This window comes from Homalodisca vitripennis, chromosome X, assembly GCF_021130785.1.
Source record: "Homalodisca vitripennis isolate AUS2020 chromosome X, UT_GWSS_2.1, whole genome shotgun sequence".
In the NCBI taxonomy this organism is placed as follows: Eukaryota; Metazoa; Arthropoda; class Insecta; order Hemiptera; family Cicadellidae; genus Homalodisca; species Homalodisca vitripennis.
This window is the reverse complement of record NC_060215.1, coordinates 116,914,076-116,929,349: the sequence shown is the minus strand read 5'-3', so window position 1 is coordinate 116,929,349 and position 15,274 is coordinate 116,914,076. Positions and strand designations below refer to the sequence as shown.

Sequence of the window (15,274 nt, the reverse complement as noted above, 5' to 3'; positions counted from 1 at the left end):
GGTTGATAATTCAGAAGTTGATGTTACAATTAGAAAACCAAAATGAGGGAAAACCTTGTGTCTCTCGCCAGGAGCCACTTACTATGGATATTGTATCGCAAACTGACAAGGAGGAAATGGTCGATAAGGCTATTGAAACAATGCAACCATCTGATTGTAAGAAATGTACAATACTTTTGGATGAGACAAAAAAAAAAACCTTATTCAAACTATATGAATGCTGGAAAGTGGAAAAGAAATAGAAAATAATGTATCATATCCTGGTCATTTATTTTTAAAAAAAGCAATAGCTACTTCTTTATTGATGATATTAAAGAGCTTTAAATATCAGATGATGCGAAAAAAATGGTGAATATAAATAAGCTCAGCAATGTTAAAGGAAATAAACCAAAGGCGAAAAAGCGTGTCAGCAAACAAACAAATATAAAAAACAAGAATAAATCCATTCATTAAAAACAAACTGCCAGCACCGTCCATTGAACAACCACTAAAACAAAGGAGGATTCACATTTTTGGAGATAGCCATGCCAAGGGACAACCATTCTACAAAATATGGTGTCAAATCAGGTATTTGAATGCCTTAATTCAGGAGTGCATCTCAAGTACGTTCTTGCGAATTGTGAGGCAATGACAGAGAACTTTAGCAAAAGTGATGTTGTTATTATCATTGCTGGAAAACAATGACGTGGGAAGTTTCCAACGTGGCAAGAGGCAGTCCCATACAGTGGTGGACCAACTCAAACATCACCTAAAATCTGCACCCGGTAAATCCCACGTCATAGTAAACTTATTTCACCGCTATGATCCATCTTACAGTTCGTACATAAACAGAGAAATAAAGCTTATAAATAAAGAAATAAATCAGTTGTATAAGGATGGTACCATCATTGTAGATGTCAACAAACTTGGTAGGCGCATGCTTACGCCTCGTAAATCGTACCTACTTGAAAGAGCCCAATATGTTTAGCTCAATGAAAATCAGTTAAAAACTTTGCCTATTAAATACGGAGTCCCACATGGATCAATATTAGGTTCAGTACTTTTTTTAATTTATGTTTCCAAGGAAATTGTAAGGAAGCATTGGAAAAGCAATGCTTTGAAAGTTCAAATTCTTGCTTGAAATTTTTAACAGAACTAAATTTGCGTACTAAGGACTCAAAATCTAATTTTATTTATTTTTTTGGAAAAACATCACTCCAAGAGTTTAATCCATCAGTAATATTAAATGAAACCCTAATCGATGAGGTCAATGAGATGAATTTCCTGGGAATGCATATTGATAGAATGCTTACTTGGGACACTCATGTCAATGTTGTCTGTGGGAAAATATCCTAAGGCATCTTTGTATTGAGAAACTTAGCCATATTTTGTGATGAGGGTACATTAAAAATGGCATATTACGGCCTCATATACCCATACATGTCTTATGGCATTACTCTATGGGATGGTTGTTCGCATCACAACTTGTCCAGATGTTTTGTGTTGTAAAAAAAGAGCAATCTTGCAAAACTTGGTTTCAGAGAGTCATGTAGGGAGAGTTTTAGAAGGCTTGAACTGCTGACACTCCCATCCCTCTACATGTACGAAACTGTCTTGTACTGTCGGTACAAATGTAAAACCACATGTGGCAGTGACGTGCATGGCTATAACACTAGAGGGAGGGATGTGTTAAGGGCGGCACAGCACAGGCTCCGAGCTTATGAAGCTCTATCCCGTGAGGTCGGAGCTAAATTGCTTCCCCTCTGTATACGTGAGGAACACATGGAAACACTGTTTAAAAAGAAAAGAAAGCAATTTTTAGTTGGGGGTATCTTCTACGGCGTTGCTGAGTTCGCGGACCGTGAGCCAGAGTTTTAAGGGGCCGATCTGTTTTAAGTCTTAAATTATGTTTTCAGGATTTTTATTGTATTTTTTTATTAAATTTTTAAAGTTTTAACTATTTAAAAGTATTTATAATTTTATATTTTTAATTATATAAAGTTGTTGTATAAATACTGTTTAATTTGACCAAGTTTAATTTGAAGTAACCTGTACTGATTGTTTATACTTGTAATTCAATAACATATGTCATGTTTTAAATAAATACTTGTTAAATGTCATATTAAATTTAGTTTTGTGCTCTAGGCAGTTAGCTTAGAATTAAGATGAAAGTGATGGATGCTATACAATATGTGAATTGTTTTACAGCAATAAAGAGATTTATTATGATTACTATTATTATTATCACAGCAGATTTACAAAATATGCTTGAACAACCTTCTGCTATTTTTCCAAATTGGTTGTGGTGTTGCCAGATTGCCCACTTGACTACATTTCTAATCTTCGTGGAATTCAATACAAATTTCTGAAAAAGTATTTACTTAGTTTAGAATATAAATGATGTAAATCATATAAAATGTGTGAATGTTTTACAGTACACACACATCATTAAAGTATAAATTATTCATGAACATACAGCATTTACAGCAATTTTGTTTATCTACTTGTTCTTTATTCAATTGGATAATTAATTATATAAATTAAATCTGACTTTCTTAAAATTGTAATATATCAGTTCAAAATCTTCTTTAGTACATTTATATAACCATACGTTAACAATTTCCACATTACCTGTGTTTCATAATATTTTTTCATCCACAATTATATTATTATCTTCAAATTACTGATACATTTCCAAACGTGAAACTGTCCTTTTTATATCCCAGTGCAATCCAAATTTATCATCTTTAGCTTTTGGAAGAGATATTACCCAATTTCACCAATTACTATATATGATGTTTCAGGACAATATTGAACCAACTGCTGTACATTTTACAATAATTCTTGGATGAAATGGTGATGAAGATAGTAATTTTAAATTGCTTCATCAATTTCTAGAATTGAAACATTTGCAAATAATCATACTGTTAAAATTAAATCAATTAAATTTTGCTTATGATTCAAAACTTTTTAATTCTCCATTAACATTTTTCACCCTGGAAGCATCTTAAAAGCTATTCTGAAATGTGATTTTTGTAGGTTTTACAGGGTTCCTGTATAGATTTTATACAAAATCTTATGTTTAGTGTATGTATAAAGTATTACATATAATTTGTTTTGTTAAGAATCAGAATATACATCTAACTACATGCGTTTGAAGTAAAAATAAAAAATCTTGGTGTACATATTGTATTTATTATTTAACATGTAACAAAAATATATTACATAAAAATATACCCATCATAATAAAATATAGGGTGTTTCTGAAATACATAGTTTTATGTGGTTCAAGAACGAAAAGTAGTCGTTTTTATTTTTATAGAGGAAAAGCGTAAAGTGGCAAATTTTTCCCCATTTTCAGTAGCTAAAGAAAACAATGAAATTAAGCATAATACAATTGACTTTCATGCATATTAATATGATTTTACATTTTTATGAAATTAGCTGATATAAAACAATGTATAATAAGTTTTTTACTTCAAAATTAACAAAAAAGAAAACTACATACAACAAATTTTACTTCAGACTCAACAAAGTCGGTCATGTCAGATTCCATTTGAATGTCACAAATATCGATTGAGCTACAAAAATCACCTATTCTGAAGTATTGTAATCAACAGTGTATGATATAACTTTGCACAATTTGAACTTCTGAATAGAGAACAAAATTATTTGTTTTCAAGTAACAGTCTCCACTGCATAGAACAACAAAATCACATCTGAGAAAATCACACAGATTGGCATCTAGGAATGGGATTTATAAAAATCAAAGGCCACCAAACACTAAACACAACTTATAGGTCTTGGATGTATAATTTAAAGATCTGTGACTGATAATGATTTTCTGTGCAAAATACAAATCAACATTTTCGGTGTCGATCGCACATTTGTGTTTACCCGATCAACACCAAATGGGTCAATTGACGTTTCCAAGATTAATCACAAAAGTTATTAGTTTATTAATGTTTTAATGAGTTCTTGATCTTTCTTTTTTAATGTAATTTATTCTTTTACTATTCGATCAAATATTTTGTTTCTTCAGAAGTTATATCCACTGTTTATATGAGGGTCACTCTGAACGTGTTCAGATATATGAATAGTTTTCGTGCTAGACTTAGCAAACATTAGGTATTATCAAAGTAATCTCCTCCAGTGTCAATGCACTTTTGAAGTTGAACTTAAACACCCAATCACTCAGTATTTGGAATGAAGTAAAAATATTTACAAATATCATCATTAAGTTCGGCTTCCAAAGAAAAGCAATGAACGCCCAAATGTTTCTTCACATTAACCAGAAGTTGCACATAGCAAGATCAGATGAATAATGAGGGTTGCTAACTACAAATTGTTATAGAAGGCAGTATACACTAATGTGGTCAGACACAGGTTAATTCAATGTCAGGGGAGGAATTCAGCCCTCAGAGTAGTTCTGTTGTCTTCAGTAGTAATCTTTACCCAACCATCAGGCCTTGTCTACGTTCACCGTATGGTTCCCAGTTAGCGGTAGTCAATTTAGCACAGACCATTTTGTTTTAGATAATTCAGATTGTTTTTCAGTTAGAATAATATTCTTACTGTAAATTTGAGTTTTGGAAAACTACACTTGTCCATAGACTGACATTAGTCTAGTATTTTTACTAATAAATAATATGCTGTTTTCTCTAAAGTAATTGGTTTTTTGGTAAGTTATGGAATGTTATTGTTTAGAAAAATGTTAAACCTGAATAAATTGTTATGTCGCTTGTACGTCTACATATAATTGTATCTAAAATGTGATTGTTAACTGACTGTTTTAGGCTGTAGGTGAGTTGGAGCAGGTCTATTTTGAACATTCTAACCGCCACACGATGTCTTCTTCCTGCTTCAACATCCACTTGCGACCAACAGTAACTCTGAAAAACTTCCTGCCACTAGACATTGAGGTCTGCACTCAGGGTGTTAGCAAAGAAAGCCTAGTTCCCTCTGGAGACAGGTTGCAGATCCCCACTGCTGAACCAGGAGCTACAACTATTTGCATTAGGGTAATTTATGACAAAACTAGATTTATAAATGATTAAATCTAGCACTTACAACAAAAACTGCATTGTTCACTATACTTAGCATAAATTAGAAATTTTATATTAATCATCTTTAGCTCTTTCCCATTCTGTGTCAGGTGTCTCCTGACATTGCAAAATTCCCACTACTATCAGAGGCTTGCTTTTGTTTTGTCAGAGCTTTTCGGTGTAACTATTTTACCGTCTGTACTGTCATTAGCGAGTGTCTATGTAGTTGACGAATATCACAATAGATCGGAGGAGCATCACTTTGCTTGGATTTGTAAAAACTACTCTTAAGATTAGCTGTTTCTTTTAAATTTGTAATAAAATATTCCGATGTTCGCTTGCAAAGTCCATTTGCTTCATTAAACATGTTATCATCTAACTAAGCTTCATTTTATGTTGCAATATGACAAAATCAACAGAAGATTGTGCTGGTTTATTTTGTGAAACATGTATAAGAAAATCTAGTTTACATCGTGGACTTTTGTTTAATAAAATACCATTTGTACCAAAAAGTCAATATTTTCTATTTTGTAATCAAACAGTCGATACAGTGTAAATATAAATTTAATAGCTTATACAGTTGCAATTGTAACTAAAACTACAAAAAATACTGCATAAGTAATTGCATAACATTTCTTATTTCTTGCCTAATGTTATTTAGAGTGCTCTAGAATTGTATACATACGTAAGTGGATTGATAAGGGGTAAAATAAATAATGTGTTGAACTGATTCGTCATGAATTTACCATACTGCTCATATATTTTCTCGTTTTAATCTGAAGTTAACGATTATCCACTAATATGAGTAACAATGACAGTACGCCATAATAAATGTAAATGTGTAAACCTAACCTAAGAAAGGTTCTCCAGCATAAAGAACAGTTTAACCCATTGCGGATCACTGACGAGCTGGGTTCGTCACGCAGCGCCCGGGCCTAATGATGACGAGCTTAGGTCGCAAAAGCGATCTGCTTTTAAGTTTCCCTCCAAATAGTTCTATTAATGTCTGATAGATTGGGCGATCGTCTTCACTAGTCAACTATGAGTGTTTAAAAACGGTCTACGTTCAGAGTTTTCAAAAGTTGTATAAATATCCTACAGATCGCAGTTGTATGTCGAAGTTGAAAAATCATTCATATGAGTTTACGCTCTGCTTTTTAACACTTCTGATTGGGTGTTTTCCTCAGTTGTTACTATAATACTTTTGAGGTTAGTGACACAGAACTAAACAACGCAGAAGTACATGTTGGCGGGTTTAGTCTAGACAATGGCCCGGATATTGTAATCGCTTCGCCCGAGCCGCTTTATTTAGACTATGATTCAAACATCATCCCTGCCACTCTGGAACCTTGCTCGCGTGTTATCGTTCCTACATCACGGATACCCCAGCAGGCCAATGTTTCATCTGAACGAATACCTTCACAGCTGAATTTTTTAGTATACAATAGCGAGCGATACGATGTGGCACACCATTGCTGTTCGTGCGGCCGCATACCGTAAATTAATTCGTGCTCGCTGGTGCCCGCGCGCCAAAACAATACGATCCGCAATGGGTTAATAAAGAATATTATTTTCAGATGAAATATCATTCCATGGAATGGTAAATAAGCAATACTATCACAAAATAACTGTCGTTGAGCCAAATAAAGCATACACAGAGAACTGCGGGGGATCCTGCACCCATTGATTATTTTCTATGGAGGCATTTGAAATATAAGATGTAGCTCTAATCAACCACAAATCTTGGATGAACTACAAAATAAGATGAAAAGAAATTATTGCTATTGACAGTCACACAATTAAAATAGTAGTTAATGAATTGTGTAACAATTAAAGATTCTGCTAATAGTTATAGAGAAAAATTTGGACTTATTAACATTACAAGTCATTGAGTATCTAGATACATTTTTGTACAAATTACTTATCACTACAGTCCAAAGTTATTTATTTTTTTTAACTCAAGCTCTTACACAGACCACGGTTCATGCAAGCTTTTTTCCAAGGGATTAGTTACATTACTTTTTTTACCTTAATGCAAGAGACATTTTATTTTATATAAGTTTGGTGGAATAGTACCCTCCCCATTCATATTGTCTTCATTTCTAACATGCCTATAAGAAAAAACTTCATTCATTTGTTCAAAAGCATGCTTTTTAAGCATACAGTCAATTTAGGTACTTATTAATAATTATGTTGTAAAGGCTAGAAAATAAAAATTACAGATTTGAAAATTGGGTTTTTCTTAATAATGCTAATATTAACTGGTAGTAATTGTGTCATTATGAAGAATTTTCATGTAACCCATACATTGTGGAGACTGTATTTAGCAATAATGAATAGCAAACAAGCCAAAAAATGGAATACTAACATTGTGAACAAAAAAAAATGCTAAATTGTATATTATAATATCATGTTCGACAAGTGAGCTGACTGGTTAAAATGTGTTGAATCTTCTCATCTATTATGTACAATGACATCATACCTCATATTTCTTTTAAAAGTTTTAAAGATAAAAAGATAATCTTGTACTAGTTGTCTTCTGTACCTACATGAACCAAAGCATCAGTATTATGTATTGTAAAATGATCACTATTTTAATTGTTTTTATGAGACACAGTGGCCTATACTCACTCTGTGTTTTATAAATTTGAAAAAATTAACATGTAACTAATTTTTGGAAATTAAACTTTTTTAATAGGCTGCCAGTAGAGGCTCATGTGGTTAGTAGTGATAAGTGTAGTATTTTGGGAATTAGTACTTAGTATTTTTATGTATTTATTAATTTTTTTGATGTTGACGTTTTAACTTGTCTTAAGGTATTTCTAATTTAATTGTTATTGATGTTAATTTTTTATTAATTTCTGTTTTTTGTTATATTGTTTTTATTAACTACTATTTTTTAACGGATTTATATTTTTCTCTTATTTTATTACACATTTATTTGACCATTTTGAAGATAATGATTTAGACTCATAAGCTATTTAGTATTATTATGTAAAGCAAGAATATGAGAAAGTTACAAATAAAGATTCTTGAATCTGTCAATAGTAACACTTAATCATGTATAGATCAGAGCGTACCTGGACAGAGATTGGAGCAGTCAGCAATTGATTCTGGCTGACCCGCCAGAATTGTCTGTGTGGACATTCCATTCGTACCAGAGTAAATATCGTATCTCAATGGACCTAGGAGTGCACTGTGTCAATGAATATGGCACCCTCAAGCTGGCTCTTTACTGCCCGTTCTGGATGCTCAATAAAACTAGCCTCATGCTCTCCTACAGGGTATGTTGTCTTAGTAATACCAATCCAACTATAGTTTTAAAGTTTGTGTAAAGGCTCCTCTAGTGTGTTAATTAAAAAGTTTTGGGGTGTGCCGGTTAACATTTAATAAGTTTCAAGGAGTTTCTAGTGTATTCTGAGGTTTCCTTAACCTCTGAGACAATTTTGTGTGTGTACTTTTCCCTAAAAGCTTTCTTAAATTTAAGAATTTGTTATATTTACACACTCTGTATGCAGCATAGACATGTATTTTATGAATACGAGGGTGTACCCAAAAGAAACATGTATTATTTTTAAACACTGTATATTTCATTTTTATACAAAACAACCCTTTCCTCTTCAAAATACTCTCCATTGCATGTGACATATATGTCCAATTAATGATTGCATTGTTCAAATCATTTTTATATATCATTTTTATTATCTTCGGTAATGACTGATACTTCCTTCCTCTTTTTTCTTGACATCATTATTGTTGCTAAATCTGAGTCCTTTGATTTGCCTCTTCCTACTTAGGAATAAGAAAAAATTACATGAAACTAGGTACTGAGTTACAGGAGGTGTACGAGATATGTTACCTTGCCATCTGTTACCAAAAACTGGCTAACAGAGATGTGTTGTAATGTTGGATAAATCGCTACATTCTCAACATTTTTGTCTGTTTGGGCAGGTGATGGTCATCCAGAACGAGTTTTGTCATCAATCGATATTTCAACTGTTTTTAAATAAGAACACCACTATCTCACTTCCCATAAAACAAAGATTTACTTCCCTTAGTGTTGCTTGTCATATTTTTAAGCTGTTTTCAACACTGAAACTGTTTCATAAGCGTTTTTACTAATCAGTAAGCACATTTGCACACTTGCACATTGTTCACTCATACTGCCATTATAAAAACCAAGTGAGAACAGAGGCACTAGCTAAAGCAATCACTACAGATGAACACAACAAGCTCAGTTTGAGGTAGCCTGTTGAGTGGTACTGAACTGCCAATGAACTTCACTATTTATCCTACTGAAAGAATGATGTGCTACACAAGCCCCATCCCCGGCAGCACTATTACAATTTCTTTTGGGTACTCCCTTGGATACCTTATGAAACAACTCAATATGTTCAATAACAAATTAAAGCTGATTCAAGAATTTTATTCAGGTATGAAAGAAATACATTTCACTAATAATACTACACGAATTAGAATATATATATATATATATATATCAGAGTTTACTCAAAAAAGTTGTCTATTTTCATTACTGTAAATTGAAACATGCTATATGAGCAAAAAATAGTTATCCACTACCAAATCTTATTCTATTCAATTATAATTTCAATTATTGTTCAGTGCATAAGAATGTGATAATATTTCTTACTATATAGAATAGTATTTTATACAGAAATTATTTCAATAGTGTTGTTACTCTGGGTGCTATCTTTTCCCATCAATCATTCTTTGATCAGCTAATTAATGTGACAGCATAGAGTAAGAAGTCTTGGAATGATTGGAAATTATACAGCTATTTCATTAGTTAAACATTGCAGAAATGTCTTCTAACGTAATAAGTGGGGCCATTACAGCAGATTCAACTATACTGCTCTCAAAATAACGTCACAGAGAGAACATATTCCTTCTCCTTGCATAAGATTAAACAAAGACGAGACAGAATAGATGATCACTCACTGTTGGTTGACTGTCTGTCGTCTGTGGCTTACTCCTTCAATGCATAAAGTACAATAGAGAAAATACATATACAATAGAGAGCTAGTTTTTCGTGAAACAACCATTGAATTTTTTTTTAATAGTTTAATACATTAGTACTTGTAATAGTGTACTGATACTACTAGTATAACTATCAATACTTCATGACTGCATTTCTTATACATTTACTTATGCAATAGATTGGTAATATGTGTTTTTTCTAATAAAAATCTATTACTTACCTATGATTGTGTCACTGTAGTAGAATAGCTAAAAATAATGTAGTAGTAAGTAGTGCCTGAGTTGTATGTCATGGGGTTAGTTATTGTCAATTAATTTAATGTTGATTGCGTAGTTCTTAGTTATTGAATTTAATGTAAACAGACAACATAACTGATCCTTAGAGTTATCTGTTACGAATTGTTAGGATGTAAATGGGAAAACATAAACAAGCTGAACATTTTACTATCTCTGGTAAATACTACAAATTTTCCAATATTTATTTCTTTATTGCAAAGTCTTTTAGAATCAATGATTCTTCATTCAAACTGGACATTAAAAAACTTTATTTTTCAATTGTTTAAATTGGTTTGCAATTAATAAAGTGTTAGTAGAAAAGTGAAGCCATATGCAGTTTTATGGTTCAAAACTATGAGAATACTTTGAGAACTACAAGGATTAAGCCGATTAAACCGATGAAAGTTTTTGTTTTTAAAAAACACATACAGAACTCTAATTTTCAATGCACTACAGATCTCTAATATGAATTTGGCCCTCTCTATCGAGTTAATGTACTCTAATCCAGACCTCAAGTGTTTATGTTTTTGCAGAAATCCAGCAAGTCAGTGAATGAAGATAATGTGGCAAAGTCAGAAGAGGTATCTGAAAATGCATGTGCATGAAATTAAAAATAAATATTGGGTCTAAATGTCAGAAGAGTTATCTGAAAATGTATGTGCATGAAATTAGCAATACGTTTTAGGTCTAGATGTCTAAAGATATGCATTGTGTTTAATCACTTAGCATACTTTCCAAAGAAAATATTTGGTTGCTTTTATGGTGTTAGTGCTGTCTTTCTTAATCTTGTTCCAAGTTCATGTTTTTTGTTCAACAATCCAAATAATGTGTTTATTATTTTCAGTAGGAAAGGCTGTACTTAGTATCTTTAGGTTTTCATGGTTGCTTTGTATATTCTTCAAGAGGGACAGGCAAGAACGGTCTATGACAGATTTGCAATTGAATTTCACAAGTCAAAGTGTGGTCAAAGGCTTAATGTGTGAATCCTCAACCAGACTCTTCCACCTTTTCCAATAATATCCTTTGTTCAGCAAAGCAGTGGAGTATGTCCTCTTGCAGTTTTTGGCACTTTTTCTGTGAATGAATTTCTTAGTTTAATTGTTAATCATAAAAAAAGTTATAATTACATCTTTCTGGCAGCTTCTGTTTTTATGTTAGTAAATAAATCATCCAACAATTCTAACTTGTCTTATCAATTTAATAAGCATTTTATGATGTTTCTTTTCTTGTCAATTATTATTTTTAGAAGCACCTTATGGTTAACTGCATAATATATAATTGTAAATGTACACAAATAACAATTACATTAAAATAATTGAATAATTTGTTTTTTAATTTGGATTGTTAAGCTTACAGCTTTTCCGCATATTTGCAAAACTTTATCGTAGTGAAGTTTGCTGTGGTTAACATCATTTCATTCATGGTTTACATAGTATATGGAGTCTCCTATCTGAGATTTGTCTGGTAATTTATGGCCTTTTTATCAAATTAAAAAAATTCTTAGTCTTCAGATGTGGTAATACTACTTAATAGGAAGGAAGTTTTCCTAAAGTAGGCATCAGTGTGTATTTTTCAGCCCATCCAAACATTATTATTTTTATTACATTTCTCTCATAAACATAAAAGTACAATAAATGAATCAAATGTTTTCCAAAAACTGGGGGCTGGAGCACCATTTGATAAATATTATTCTGTTTTAATGTTTACATAGTTTAATTTAAGACCATTTCATTAACATTTTGTGGCAATTCTTGCAAATGTAAAGCTGTATCCCCACTATGTCGAACAGCAAAGATCGGCTTGCTGAGTGGCAATTTTGGACATCAAATCAAATCTTTATTCACATATACATTGAGTACAGCGATTGTGTCATTTGAATTACAATTGTTAAGTTCGAATTAGGTAAAAAGTATGTACAGTAAGAGTTACAGAATTCGTCATTATTCATCTTCATTGCTGAGTTCTCCAATCCAAAAACTCCTGGACTGTGTATATTGTTCGTTCCAGCAGCCAGTCCATGAGTCTTCTCTTCAGATTCTTCTCAGGGATTCTCTTCATTTCTTCTGGCAGACAGTTGTAGAAGGCAGCTCCTCGATAAGATGGTTTCTTCTCGAATAGACAGAGATGATGAGTGTCAAGTGCGAAGTTGTGCCTATGCCTTGTGTTGTATGTGTGGTGGTCTCCTAATCTGGCTCGGCCTATTTTTACTGCATGCATTACTGTTTCAAGAATATAGAGTGCAGTAACTGTCAAGATCCTGAGCTCCTTGAAGGCTTCTCTACATGTCTCTTGCGGTCTTAGTCCTTTCAGTGTTCTTATGGCTCTTTTCTGAATTACCAATACTCTTTGGAGGTTTGAAGCGCTTGTCCCACCCCAGGCCACTAAACCATATCTTAGGTGGGTTTCAAATAAAGAGTAGTAGGCTATGATGGCTGTTCTGTTATCACTGACCTGCTTTAGCCTTCGTATAGCATAGAGACCCATGTTCAGTTTTTTACAAAGTTGGGTCACATGAGGTGTCCATGAGAGATTGTTGTCAAGGACTATGCCTAGATATTTATTTGAGTTTAGTGTTGTTAATTCTGGAAGGCCTTGGTAGTCATTGGGAAGTGATGTGTATATCAGTTGATAAGTTTTACTTTCATTCAGGACCAGATCATTTTGAAGGCAGTACTGTTTTGCCATGCTGTATGCCACATAGGAGTTTATTTCAAGCTCTTGTCGATTTTTGGTGGCAACAAGTAGTGCTGTGTCATCAGCAAACATCACTGTCTCACAAAACTCTGAAAGGTAACTTGGAAAATCATTTGTGAGGAGTATATAAAGTACAGGGCCAAGGACAGATCCTTGTGGCACTCCTCTTTTCATTGGGAGGGTTTCAGATTTTACTGTGAGAAGGGTGTTGTTATCCTTGTAGCTGAGCTCAACCAATTGTTTCCTATCGCTGAGATAACTTGTGAACCAGCTGGCTTCTTTTCCAATTATCCCAAGTGCCTTGAGCTTTCCAATTAACAGGTTGTGGTCCAGGCAGTCGAATGCCTTGCTGAAATCGAGCATGACACTTGTTGCAACACATCCCTGGTCTAGTTTATCAATAATGTACTCAATTAGTTGTACTACTGCAGTTGTTGTTGATCTGTTCTTGATAAATCCATGTTGTCTAGAGGTCAGGAGGTTGTGTTGCTGCAGATGTGCTATAAGTCTGTTCAATATTACTCGCTCTAGGATCTTAGAAAAATTTGATATCAGAGATATTGGTCGATAGTTAACAGCGTCATTGATTTGGCCACTTTTGTACTTGGGATAGACTTTAGCCACTTTTAGACTGTTAGGGAAAATTCCTTTGTCCAGAGATTTGTTTATAAGAGTTGTCAGTGGGGTTAAAAGTTCACTTTTACAATGTTTAATTAGCTTTGAAGAAATGTCGTCCTCTCCAGCAGATGTTTTAGCTTTCATGGAGTCAATAATTGTTCCTATTTCTTCTTCAGTAGTGTTGTGGTGCTGCAAGTTAGTAACAAAGTGAGCCTGAATAACATTTGCTGGTGTAGGATTTTGATTCAGTGTTCTATTTTTGTCAAGTGTCTTCTCTGCTATTCTGGAAAAAAATTGATTTAAAGCATTGGCAATGTTATTGGGAGAATCGTGTAATTCACCTTCAACAATGAAACTTGCTGGAATTATGGTTGTGGTGTTTTGTTTTCTTTCAGAGTTGATTACCCTCCAGACAGCTTTTGATTTATTGTCAGCCTGCTCTATGAATTCCGCATTTTGCTTCTTCTTAAGTTCTTTTAGCTTAAGATCATACATCTTCTTCCTAGTTGCTGTTTCCCTTTTATCATTTACATCTCCAGTAAGTATTTCTATGTTCAAGGCTTCCAAATATGATTTTCGTAGTGTCTCACTTTCAGTATCCCATACTCTTTTTGCCTGATTGGTTTTTAATTTAAAAGTTTTATGTGGGCAAGATATGTCCATCGCGTATTTCATAACGCTGTTAAAGGCTGAAAAAGCTGTTTCTGTGTCTGTTTTTTGAGTAATTTGTGACCAGTCTTGGGAGGCTAGGATTTTCCTCACTTCCTCTATTGTATTGTGATTGATTAGTCTTTTTTTGGATTTTGCTGTATTGTCATTTTGTAAGTCTGTCTTGATGTAGCAGATTTGCGCTGTGTGGTCAGATAGTCCTGAGCTGATTACTTCATATGATAGATGGTCCTCGTTCAGATTTGTACAGATACAATCAATAGATGTCTGGCTATGATGTGTAATTCGTGTGGGAGGCAGTTCTAGTCTTTTTATGTTGTATCCTTCTAGGGCATCTGTCAAGGTTTGGGTGTCATTATTGTTCGTCAAGTTGTCCACATTAATATCACCCATAATGACTATTGGATTGTTTATACAGTGTATTTTGTCCAGTTCAGCTGATAATGCATCCAGTGAGTTTTCTAGCCTGCTGTGTGGTGATCTGTAGATTCCCATTAAGTAAAAGTTGGATTTTCTAAATGTTATCTTTAGTAAAATGGCTTCACACGATAGCTCAGATGATATGTCAGAGATGGATACTATGCTGATTGTATTTTTTAGTTTAAAGCTAACAAATACAGCAACTCCTCCCTTCCTGTGGTGAGTTCTGGAGAAGCCTCCGATGAATTCGTATTCAGGTATCCTGGTGTTCTTCAAGTGATCACTATTTAGCCCATGTTCTGTTAGAATTATTATGTGTGGATTGAACTTGTGGAGGAAATGTGTCAGTCTTTCTATTTTGTTTTTTAGGCCATCTATATTTTGGTGAGCTATTGAGATTTGATCCTGGGTTTTTTGTTTCATTCCATTATATTCTCTTGTCGTGTTCCTTCCTCTAAAAAAGTGTTCTCTGTGCAAGTTGTTGGACTGTTGTCTGTGGAAGCAGTGTGATTTGCAGGGAGCACGATACTGTCGGGCAAACTGTCGTCAAAAATAGTTGTGTGCAGAGATATTTT

The 15,274-nt window shown here is 33.4% G+C and overlaps 1 protein-coding gene across 2 annotated transcripts in view; it reads left to right on the top strand.

Annotated features, from left to right (window-relative positions):
• LOC124369822 (vacuolar protein sorting-associated protein 13) overlaps positions 1 to 15,274 on the top strand; it is a 249,003-nt gene that overhangs the window by 184,333 nt on the left and 49,396 nt on the right. The window contains exons 39-41 of one of the 2 annotated variants that reach the window (XM_046827944.1): positions 4,776 to 5,000; positions 8,093 to 8,308; positions 10,832 to 10,879. In XM_046827944.1, the coding sequence (XP_046683900.1) occupies positions 4,776 to 5,000; positions 8,093 to 8,308; positions 10,832 to 10,879 (489 nt within the window). The remainder of the gene's footprint in view (positions 1 to 4,775; positions 5,001 to 8,092; positions 8,309 to 10,831; positions 10,880 to 15,274) is intronic. The other variant, XM_046827945.1, reaches the window with a different exon arrangement.